At 43.7% G+C, this 11,842-nt stretch overlaps 2 protein-coding genes across 4 annotated transcripts in view; one reads left to right on the top strand and one right to left on the bottom strand.

The window, feature by feature from the left end:
* SNED1 (sushi, nidogen and EGF like domains 1) overlaps positions 1–3,341 on the top strand; it is a 75,351-nt gene extending 72,010 nt beyond the window's left edge. For both annotated transcript variants that reach the window (XM_028730979.2, XM_077929957.1), the window contains one exon: positions 965–3,341. The gene's annotated coding sequence lies outside the window, so the exon portion shown is untranslated. The remainder of the gene's footprint in view (positions 1–964) is intronic.
* On the bottom strand, positions 410–10,061 carry MTERF4 (mitochondrial transcription termination factor 4). Of its 2 annotated transcripts, XM_077929958.1 has the most exons (5): positions 9,944–10,061; positions 7,515–8,025; positions 6,524–6,708; positions 4,110–4,463; positions 410–1,135 (listed from the first exon to the last, which is right to left on the bottom strand). In XM_077929958.1, exons 1-4 carry the CDS (start codon positions 9,977–9,979, stop codon positions 4,110–4,112), a joined length of 1,086 nt encoding a protein of 361 aa, XP_077786084.1. In that variant the 5' UTR covers positions 9,980–10,061; the 3' UTR covers positions 410–1,135. The 2 variants fall into 2 exon arrangements, with proteins under 2 accessions (XP_077786084.1, XP_077786085.1); XM_077929959.1 differs by lacking the exon at positions 410–1,135 and having other exon boundaries at positions 3,268–4,463; positions 7,515–7,646; positions 9,944–10,049.
* Positions 10,062–11,842: the final 1,781 nt, after the last annotated feature.

An 11,842-nucleotide genomic window follows, 5' to 3' on the forward strand; every position in this document is an offset into this window, starting at 1 on the left:
CAGCTGAGGATATTGTGAGTGTTTTCTAACTGCATCATAATGGTGAACAAATGCTTTATTTATTTAGATTGAGAGCTTCTTGGGATACTTTAAATAAACAAATCAAAGTAGCTTACAAAATATTTGCACATATAATAAAAATATAACTTGGTAACAGGTATCTTCAGGCAGCATTCCGCACCCCCCCCCCCGCGCCTTCTTTATTTTTCCTTGGTGTCACCAGGGCACAGGCCTACTGAGGTGAGCAGGGCTGAGCAACTGCATCTTGCTCCATCTATGGTGGAGCAGTCTCTTTGCTGGCAGAAAACTTCAAAATATTGATGGGTAGGTAGCTTGCTTCTAAAGGAAAAGTGGCAGTGATTATTGACTACCACAGACGATTTCATGAAAGGTATAAGTGAGACAAGAAAACAGCACCCTGGTCTTTTATTCCAAGCAGATGCCAGAAGGCTCAGACATGACAATCTCAGAGAACACCTCGAGAGTGTTTATACATATCTGACACTTAAGCCTGACCTTTCTACATTACAAAGATAATTGTCAACCAGTTTTCTGCCTACTTCCCTACACACGCTGAGGAATGAAATGTCAGAAGCAGCCTTTAGCGTTCTTTGATTCTGCTCATTGAAAGAAGTATTTCTTTCAAAGCTCTTTCAGTGAGACTGTGTCTCTCTACCCTCCGTAAAAAATTTCATTAATGGATCCCAAAGCTATACCAACAGAATTCCTCACCAGGATTCTCCTTGCTGTGGGAATATCAAGGATCTACTCACCAGTGTGACATTTTACTAAAGAGTTCAATGTAAATATGAATAAGGAGTAAATCTGCTTGTTAACTTTTTAACACAAGTGAAATAAATGTTTTAGCAATGAAATGGAGGAAGAAAAGAATCTTTGTACCTGTGTTTTATGCATGCGCACATAATCTAAATGCTAGCTGTCATGTTTTATTTTTCCTTTGTAGATTGCAGAACACTCAACATTTCTTCTAACTGGATTGGAAAAAAGGAGAGACCCTCCAGCAAGATCTATGGACTTTTCTTCCTTTGCCTTGTTCAGGAGGTGTTCACCAAATAGCCATATCCCTCTCTCTTTGGCAGGATTATAAGGGTCCGCTTACCTTTCTTCATAGCACCTGAATTTATACAAGATGAGTGACATGTTAGAAAAGTCTCTCTCAGGATTGAAGTCTATTATGGGCCACTTGCCGGAATGGCAGAGCCTAAAGTTTCACCAGTGATGGAGATACTGGTTATATAATCTGTGGCCACTGGACTACCTTAAAAGAAAAACAAGCCCTGAAACAAATATTCTGGATTATAACCAAAAGGAGAACCTCCCTGGCATAAAATTTGATGCTCAAAGCTAATCACAAATCTAAAATACTCCCATTTGCAAACAGTGTATCTTTTAAAAAACACTAGGTTCTTTTCTTTTGTTTTTCCCTTTGCAAGATTTAATGAAAAGCAACAAATCTGACAGCCAGCTACTGCTGTGCCTTTTTATTGCTAACAAATTACTAGCATTTCAAAAGTTATTCTAGAGCAGGGGGGGAAGGGCTGCAGAAGCTAGAAGTCTATATCCATTTTCAACAACAGATCAAAGGCTTTTAGTTATTCAGCCTGTGGACATGCTATTCTGTAAAATGATTAGAAAATGCCATGCCTTAATAATTAAAAAAGTTGAAAACCCTTCTAACCACCCTATGAAGGGTAAATAGATTGCTTTCCTATTTAAGTCAGGATTGTGATGCCAGTGGAGGAAAAATAGCAGAGCATTTCTTCCTTCTTCCCAGATGTTCATTTGCTACAACTCCCAATAATGGCCAGCTACTCAAGGAGCCTTAATATTTCCTAGATTTGTGAGTTTGTATGACTAAATATAAAATTGTGTTTAATATACATACACTGTATATTTTATAAATTAATACAGCCAGAGGTTCAATTACAGTTTGCCAATTATTATTCCTGTAAGTACTGGTAGCTCTCTAGCAGCCCATTCGGCAATTGCAAAAAAGAAGAAAAAAAGGGGGGGGAGCAGCCTTGTTCCCTAGAAAGCTAATCCTGGCAGCCTTAAAGAGTTGTAAATATAGTTTCTTCAGCAAAAGATAGCACTAGCCATTCCCAGCAGGAAAAGGCCCTTCCCACAGATATCACAAAAGGATAGCCTCTAGGAGAAGGGCTCACTGCAACCAATAAACATTTAGGTTTATTCCAATTATTTACATAAGTTTTGCAGCAGTATTAGCTAAAGGATCCCCCTCCCCACAGAAATTGCATTTTTCACTACAAACCTTCTCAAAAGGCATGGGCTTTAAGAGAAAATCATATACTTAATATGACTAATACAAGATCTCCAACTCTCTCCATTGCAAATTGCAGCATTTTAGTTGGATGTTCTGTAATTTGCCGTTTTATGAAAAAAAAAAGAAATCTGGATTTCTCATTCAGGGAAGGCTTCTTCAAGAACAGGAAGAAAAGGAGAACTTTTAAGAAGGCCTAGCTTGTATAGATTGGCAAGAGTAGACACGACACCAAAGGACCACAGATTGCTTTGTCGGAGTAGTGTTAAAACTACATTTTAAGCTTTTCTAGCATTTTAAGCACTGATTTGTCTGAGCAGCCAATCATGTACTGCCACAATGAACCTAGGCATGGGGAAAATATGCATTTTCATGTTTCATTAGCAAGTAGAGAATTTATCATGCCCTGTTTCTGATGTTCAGGTTGTGAGCAGCTTATGTAGCCAAAACAGCACCAAGCTTGGGGGGGGGGGAGGACTGCAAAAGTAGAAAAATAAAATCATATGGGGGCGGGACAACTAAAAATGGACAGAACCCCAAAACAGCCATGAGGCCACACAATGCTGATGGGAGGTGAGAATTGGAATGAAGAGGTGGAATACTGAACAGAAGCACTCCACGTGCTACGACGTTTTGTCTCCGGTCTTACTTATGAACACTAAAATCCCAACTACTTCAGTTTAATTGGCTTGAGGGCACATGGAGGCAATCTCACTGTTAAAAATACAGCTTCCAAAGTGCAAAAAAGGGGGTGGGGGAAGGAAAGGGGTAGTCATCCCATCAGCTAAATAGCACCTTTTTCCAGGCCCAGTAAATTGGCAAAGATAGTGAGAGGTCTTCAGAACCAGTTTCTTGTCTGCCGCACAGCAACACTGGTCCCCCCCCCCCCAGGCACAGTCTAAAGTAGAACAGTCTGTATCAAGTCAGTATTTTATAGCCAGATTGAGGCATATATAATGCAGCAATAAACTAAAAAAGATTTTATTCTGTCAAAGTTATTTTGTTTTGCATTTTAGATTAAAATACAATTTATTTAAAAGCTAGTCTGCTTTCTTTAAGAATACGTGAGGATGCCAGTTGGATACCAAAATCCTGTTCCTTTACCAACAATTTTAGCAGTTGTCAGCCACCAACAACCAGCAAAACCTCTTTGCTATCCCGAGCATGAAATTTCTGCTTACAAACTGCACCTAGGCCCGCATTTCCTCTCCCATAAATCGTTATCTATGTTTGGCTTCACAGAACCCACAACAGCTACTTCTCTGTTCTGAGAACAACACCTGACTTTTTATTTCACAGCCTGCATTTCATCTTCCTTGACAATCCATCCCTAGCATTGCCTATTTCAAGTCCCTCGGAGAAAAACAAAATTGTTTCCATTCTTAAAATGAAGTGCATTCTTATCATCTAGAGTAGAGGTGGGTAACCTGTGGCTCTTCACATGTTCTTGGACTTCCATAATCCATGACCTTGTTGGCTGGGGAGTTGGGATTCAATAACAGATGGAGAGACCCTGATGTAGAGGAATTCCTCAGTCTATCTTGAGAACTCCCACCTCAAGCTTACCCCACGATTCTTTAAATGTGCAGTGGTTCTAAAGGAACAAGCCAAAGTAATGACAGGAGATCACAAACATTTTGAGTTCCATTGCTTTTACATAGCTGCTGAGTAGACTTTACCCTTATTGACCACCACCTCTCATTTTTACACAACTGATGCATTTTCATTCCCCAATGTTCAAGCCAATTCTAGACTTGAACAAGATTATACCAGTACCAAACTTCAGAGATTTTTTAATTTTATGTACTTAGTCTGAATCAGGCCCCTCGCCATCACTCTCTGAATCTGAGAGATCGTTTTTCTCTGCCGCTTCCTCCTCTTTCTGCCTCCGTTCTTCTTCACGGGCCAGCAATTTCTTAAATATATTATACTCTTCCAATGAGGAACAGGCCATTTTTTCTATAAAGTCACTTTCAGAAGCTCTGATTATTCTTTTCAGTTTGGGGTTGACAACCTGGGTCTGTCCTTTCTTGTCAGGAGTTTGAAAGAGTCCCAACCGCTCCAAGAAAATAACCCGGTTTTTTATCTCAGCCAGTGATGCTTGGAACAAACCAGAATTCACGATTTCTCTGTGTTTAATCCCCATCCTGAAATAAGCAAACTGAGAAAAAGAAGAAGGAATCAAACCTTGAATAAGCTATTATCAATATTCAATACTAGACTGTGAACCAAGGGCTGGAAAGGGTTTATTATTTGGCTAAACGTGTTTCAGGATCTTTGGTTCTCTACTGTGCCTCTTTTCCTGCCTTAAAGGTAAAGGTACCCCTGCCCGTACGGGCCAGTCTTGACAGACTCTAGGGTTGTGCGCTCATCTCACTCTATAGGCCGGGAGCCAGCGCTGTCCGCAGACACTTCCGGGTCACGTGGCCAGCGTGACAAGCTGCATCTGGCGAGCCAGCGCAGCACATGGAAACGCCGTTTACCTTCCCGCTAGTAAGCGGTCCCTATTTATCTACTTGCACCCGGGGGTGCTTTCGAACTGCTAGGTTGGCAGGCGCTGGGACTGAGCGACGGGAGCGCACCCCGCCGCGGGGATTCGAACCGCCGACCTGACGATCGGCAAGTCCTAGGTGCTGAGGTTTTACCCACAGCGCCACCCGCGTCCCTTTTCCTGCCTTTACGTATAGTCAAATCAAGGAGGTTACTAGTTCACTAACACCAGTGCCATTGGATTCCATGTTTCCCTCCTAAAACTGGAAAAACATCTGAAGTCCTTAAGAAGCAGTTGTGGCAACAAAGGTTGAGACAAGAGTAGCCATCCAGAGAAATTCCATACAAAACTAAGAGTGAGATACAGCATAGCATGAATGGGTGTGCGTCTGCAAAATGGTTTCTTCTCTTCCCCTTGTAGCCCAGCAACCCCTTCCAGATCTTGAGTGGGCCGAACAGATCCCAGGGTGCGTGGGAGCTGCAGGAGGAGGGGAAAACCTGAAATGTTATTGCACAAGCAGGCTTATGTTGTGCAAGCAAACGACTGCCACTTGATGTGACCCAAAGATATGAAGTCACAGCCTTTACTGCACTAAATTCAAAAGTATATCCATTAGATAGCAGAGGAAAGTCAAATGTTACATTTCTCAGGGCCCACATGAGAGATTCTAGAAACAAATCAATGGAATAGGAAGCACAAAAGCAAAGTTTATTCTAGTTTCTATTATCTATATCAGTATTTGGAAGAGAGGAAAGAAAAGAGCTTATTTTTAAAGCACATTCTAAAAAATGAGTTACAGTATTTTTCACTCCATAAGACGCACTTTTTTCCTCCTAAAAAGTAAGGGGAAATATGAGTGCATCTTATGGAACGAATGGTGCTGTGCAGAGAGGGAGAGCTGCGCAGCGCCCCTTCAGCGAAGCAGGAGGAGGAACGGAGCTCCTTCTGTTCCTCCTCCCGCTTTGCTGAAGGGGCACTGCGCAGCTCTCCCTCTCTGCACAGCATCCCTTCAGTAACGCACCTGTCCTGCGAAGTCGGAGGAGGAACAGAGGGGGCTCCTTTTGTTCCTCCTCCCGCTTCGCAGCGACGCCCCTGTCCTATAAAGCCAGAGGAGGAACAGAAGGGGCTCCTTCTGTTCCTTCTCCAGCTTCGCTGAAGGGGCGCTGCACAGTTCTCCCTCTCTTCGCAGTGCCTCTTCAGCGACGCACCTGTCCTGGCTTCTGCCTTAAGTCACGTGCAGCCTCTTCGGGCAGGGGGAGCCTTCATCCCGCTGCCCGAGAGAGGCTGCGTGCGGCTATCCCATAAGCCAGGACAGAAAGAGGGATCACTGCGCAGCAATCCCACTTGCTGTCCTGGCTTCTGCCTTAGTCCCGCGCAGCCTCTTCCGGGCAGGGGGAGCCTTCATCCCGCTTCCCTGAAGAGGCTTGGCGCGGCTATCCCAGAAGCCAGAACAGCCAGAGGCTATCCTAGAAGCCAGATCCCTTTTGCTGTTCTGGCTTCTGGGATTCAGAATAATTTTTTGTTTTCCTCCTCCCAAAACTAGGTGCGCCTTATGGAGCGAAAAATACGGTATATGGAAACTCCCTGCTAAAGCATATCTTTGGTCTTTGCAAGATCTGTGGGTGGGATCTATTGTGACTGGAAGCCTACCAGCTAATCTGCTCTGGGAATGTGCACTGACACTATATATTTGATATGAATTTCTGAAAATATAATGCAGCATACATTACCTGGAATTTGTATTCCACATCACCTAGCTCCTCCAGCAAAATATTTGGGCATGTTTGCAGAATTTTTGATATCTGCTGCACAGAGAAAAGGCATTTTTCTTTGAGGAGATTCTCTAGGACCTCAATTCTCTTTTGTGGCAAGGTAAAAATTCTTGGGAAATGAACTGCCATATGGTTAAGGCCCACTGTTAAAGTAAAGAGGAAAAAGACATAAACAATCATACCCTATGCTTACTTTTTTGGTTTGCTCCTCAGTACTCCCTGTGTACCTGCTATACATACAGCCACCCAGTCCTCCAGGCTAAAAATGTTTCCTGGGTATATGCCTGGCTCATTATTTATTGTGCAGAACTTTGTGCATTTGCATGTGTATGTACTTCAACTGCAGAATGCAGGAATAAAGGAAACACTGAGGAGCAAATGAAAAAGGAAATGAAACAATGATTAACGATACAGAAGGAATTCTTTAGACGGAGAAATACAACTTTTTCAAATAAAACAAATTTGGAGGGCTAGAAGAAAGCTTGAAAGGAAAAATTATGCTTTTACATCCTTTCCTAACCCAAGTTTTATCAAGCAAGCACTTTTAAAATCTGCAATTCAGTTTCAAACTTTCCCTTTTCTGCTGTATTTGTAGCATCTGGGAGCACCTGGAGATGCAGATTTGCCCTTTACATTCCACCTACAATTGTGGGCCAAACTTTCACAGCTGGATCTAATCTTCTTTAAAAGACCATCTAAATCTGTGATGTATAAAGTGATCGATGAACCTATATTTCTATCAACGTAATGGAGCCATGGTTCCTATCACTGCATTTGCACCCTTTCCTAGAGATCAGATTTTCTGTCTTTTATTCCATATAATGCCCACTAGAAGAGTTAAAGATAATGCTCACAGGCTCCAAACAGGGTTACAAAAATCCAGTATGGCCCACAGCACACAATTCAGTGCAGATGTTCCACTGATTGCATAGCACAGGGAAAGCATTACCTTCCTTGAACGCCAGCCTCCTCAGCAGATCTGCACGGTGCTTTATATGCTTTGATGACATTCCCAGCAATTCAGGGCTCTTCTGTAAGACATTTAGTGTGGCGTCTGTGCTTAAACCCAGAAGAAGGAGCTCTGAAACGACAGCCAACCTGAGCTGAGGAGGTGCATATGGCTGCAAGCTGAACAAGTGTGTTATCTGAGCCGGGCTTAGCCCCATGTCCAAGAATGGATCTGCCACCTTCCCCAGCTTCAGGAGATCTGAATCAGCTGGTCTCTCTGGCTCTACTTGGGAAGTAGCAAGAGTCTCTAGAAGCTTCTGAGAGGCTTCATTGGTGTCTGTTTTACAGCTTCCATGGGACACATTTGCTTCACTTCGTCCAGAAGAACTGGTGCCAGTCAATCTGCAGCCCAGGTGTTGAAGAGAGCATAGAAAGGCAAGTGGTGATGCCTTCAGATAAGACAATTGGATAGAGTGACAGGCAATGGGGACAAATTTGTGCTTCTGCAAGACCTAAAGGAACAGACAACAAATTTTAATATATTATAAATTACAGTCATACCTCGAGTTAAAGTTGCTTCAGGTTGAGCATTTTTGGGTTGCACTCCGCGGCGACCCGGAAGTAATGGAACACGTTACTTCCGGTTTTCGCCGCTCGCTTCTGCGCAGTTGCTCAAAATGATGTCACGCATGCGCAGAAGCGGTGAATCGCGACCCGCGCATGCGCAGACGTGGGTTGCGTTCACTTCAGGATGTGAACAGGGCTCCGGAACGGATCCCGTTCGCATCCAGAGGTACCACTGTATTGTGTTGTTCAGAAAACTTTAGGCATCAGAACTGGGGACCAAAGCATCCTTGCAAAAATGAAACCACACAGTCATTCTAACAAGTTTTTCAAGCCTTCAGACTAGTAGTATGAGTCCATGGTGGTCACAAGCACAATGAAGACAAATAATAATATTTATTTATAATCATAAAAGGGGTCATGGATTACTATATACAAAACTCAATCCGGTCTGGTATAAGTAACAAATACAATAAATCTTACACTGCTGATCCATCTCAGATCATCTGTTAGCCAACACTTGCAAAGCACCAGTTTCAAAGCAGCTCTCACTATCCCGTAAAGTAGTATGCTCTCAAAATCACAGTGCGGATTACAAGTATTTTAATCCATTTACGACAATGGTAGCTGAAGATGGACCTGGTTTGGAGGCTGGCGGTGGGGGAAAGCAGCGCTTGGTCGAAAAGCCCGCAGGAGCCGCGCGCTCTTTAAAGGGTGCGCGGCTCCTGTGGGCTTTTGCGGGAGATGGGGGAATTCCCCCACCTCCTACAAAAGCACGCAAAAGGTACTATGGACGTATATACCTGGGAGTAAGTCATATTTTACTTGGTGGAACTTACTTCTGACCAATTAAGTTTAGGATAGCCATTCACATATGAAACACTAAGCATACCTTAGGAGGGTATAACAGTGAAAACTAATCTATTACTTATCCATTTAAAAGCTTGTATGTCCCATCTTTTTTCACCAAGTTTACTTGGAAGCTTAAGCTTATAACAACATAAACATCAAATTTCAAACAACATAAACAAACCAAAACACACAACCAGAAAAGGAAAGACGGACTCTCTAAGTTGCCATTAATTGACTAGGTGCCTTTTCAGGCAAACTGTTCTCTCTTGCTCCCATCTTACCCCCACAAGCAACATGGGGATATCAATACCAACTTACTATACAGTACACCTTTGTTGCAATGATTCAGTGATTAAACTGCTGTTATTTACTTCAGGGTGGAAAACCATTGTTCCCCCAGACGTTGCTGGACTACAATTCCTATCATATTTGCTGCATATTTTGGGATCTCTGCTGGGGTCCTCTCACCAAACAGGACTTGCCCCAAACCTGTATCTTTGTATCCAATAAATTAATTATTTTATATCCTCCCCCCCCCCCTCTTTACTTGCCAACCAACATTTAGCTGTTCTTATTTTATCTGTAAGCCACCTTGGGTCTCTGTCGAGGGAAAGGCGGTATACAATAAGCAAATGTATAATAAATAAAATAATAATAATTCTAAAGAGGCGGCCGGAAAGAGAAGTGGGCAAAGCGCCACGGACTCTAATGAGAGCCGTGCCAAAAAAGCCTCTGCAAGTGCAGGAACGAGCGAGGCTGCAGGCACAAGAACACGCGTGTATCTCGCGTGTCGGCCTGCTACCACGAACGCGAGGCTCAACGCGCAGAGGTAACGCTTGGGCTCCACTCCGTCCAGGCTGCCTCCCACCGTGAAGCTGGGAGTCTCTCGCACATCCGCCACGGGGCGGCGAAGCAGCTTGTGCTGGTGGGCCTGGGTTTGCCGTGAGGGCGGGTCGCCTCGGGGCCAGAGCTCCACCGGCCCAGCCGAGCCCTGCCGCCAAGACTCCTCCCTACCTGCGCGCAGAAGCGCCCCAGCTGCGCGCCCCTCATCTTGCGAAGCTTCCTCTCCGGCGCGAGGCTCCCAGAGGAGGAAGGTGTTCGGGCAAACGCCTCCCCACTCGGAAACGGAAGCAGAAGGGAGAGTTCCGCCGCGCGGTTGAGGGCTGGGCGACCTCCCTGGGCCCTTCCCGCGCAGGAGAAAGCTAGCTGCGTTTAGGCCGATCGATGCGGAGGGCAGTTGAGCTTAGGAAGTAGTCTGCTATTCTCCCGTAAAGAGTCGCTTCAGATGACATTTTTAAAGTCATACCCTTAAGATTTGAGTGCTCGGGGTGGGGGCTGGGGAATCTGTAATGCGCACACCTGTCCCACTCAAAATAATGTAGCTAGACGCGCCCAGGAGATGGGATTTTGCCCTTGTTTACCAAAACAATGTTCGCTTGGAGGCAAACGGGGGATTAGTCACACCCCACTTTGAAGATATATATACAGTGCCGGATTTACCTGTAAGCCAAACAAGCTATAGCTTGGGGGCCCCAAAAAAATTAAAAGGAAAAAACTGGGATGTACATTTCCAAAATACAAGATAAAAAAATAAAATACAACCTACATACAGCAACAGTGTTTTGTGTTGTGTAGGCACCTATGATGTAAGTAACGGGCCTCGTCTGCTAGCCTGCTCCCTAAAATATCACTGGTCTGCTCATTTCTATATATAGGGCACCAACATTCTGCATGGACTGGTTGCATGGCAACATGTGCAAATGGCTTTAGATACCTATTAGGTCCATAAATTACCATATGGCATATATTCAAGACAAGAAACAGCGACAATTGGTTGTTGACAAAGGACAGCTGGACATATAAAGGGCCCCATTACCTTCAGTAGCTTAGGGCCTCATCAAACCTAAATCCGACCCTGTATATATAGGAACAGAAATAAAAGCTGCTGGGGACAATAGAGGTGACCTCATGAGATGATTAGCTGAAGCAGGGTTTTGAATTAAGGTTTCCAAATTACTACTGGGGGTTTTATGTGCTGGAGGGCCGCCACCCACCCGTGAAACCGACACCAACTTTGAGGTAGAAAACATGATACTTTTCACAAGAAAAGCATGAACAACCCTATTGTCTAAGCAGGACTGGTGACGTCCCAAATAGGGATTTATAATTGGAAACCCTGATAGAGCCCACCACCATCATATACCATGTAATGAATGGAACTTCTTACCGGCCCCAGTGGAGGGACATATCCTCCAGCTAGCTGTCTTCCTCCACTCAAGGAGGGAAGCTGGAGAAACAATTGATGTTACAAACATATTGAAATTGTGTACAAAAATAAGATAAGGAGGAAATAACTCTTAAAGGGTAATCTAACAGGCAAAGCCATTCAGTAAATTATATCGTTTAAAACAGGGATGGGCAGAAGGTAGATCATCTGGTTGCTCTCTGGATTATATTAAGTGGTTCAGAAAGGACGTATGGCAAATCTAGTACTCAGAACAAATTCCTGGGTTCAGAATTCTTAATGTATACCTTTAACATTTGGCTCAGGTTGGTAGATTTAAGTTCTAATGAAAAACATAAGTCTGAAATCTGTCCACTCCTAATTTAAAATTGCTTGTGTACTACACATACAACAAAGCCTTTGCCTACCACTCCTAGAGTTTACCATACCCATTGAGTCAATCACCCATCTCCTACTACCCTCCTGAGGAAAACCCCACCCCTCCCTCCCACTTTATATAAAGGTCTGGTGACTTCTGTTTCAGTGTATCTGAAGAAGTGTGCATGCACACGAAAGCTTATACCAAGAACAAACTTAGTTGGTCTCTAAGGTGCTACTGGACAAATTTATTTTTTATATATATATTTCAACTGCGTCAGACCAACATGGCTACCTACCTGACTCTCCTA

The sequence above is a fragment of the Podarcis muralis genome, chromosome 6 (assembly GCF_964188315.1).
Source record: "Podarcis muralis chromosome 6, rPodMur119.hap1.1, whole genome shotgun sequence".
Lineage (NCBI taxonomy): Eukaryota > Metazoa > Chordata > Lepidosauria > Squamata > Lacertidae > Podarcis > Podarcis muralis.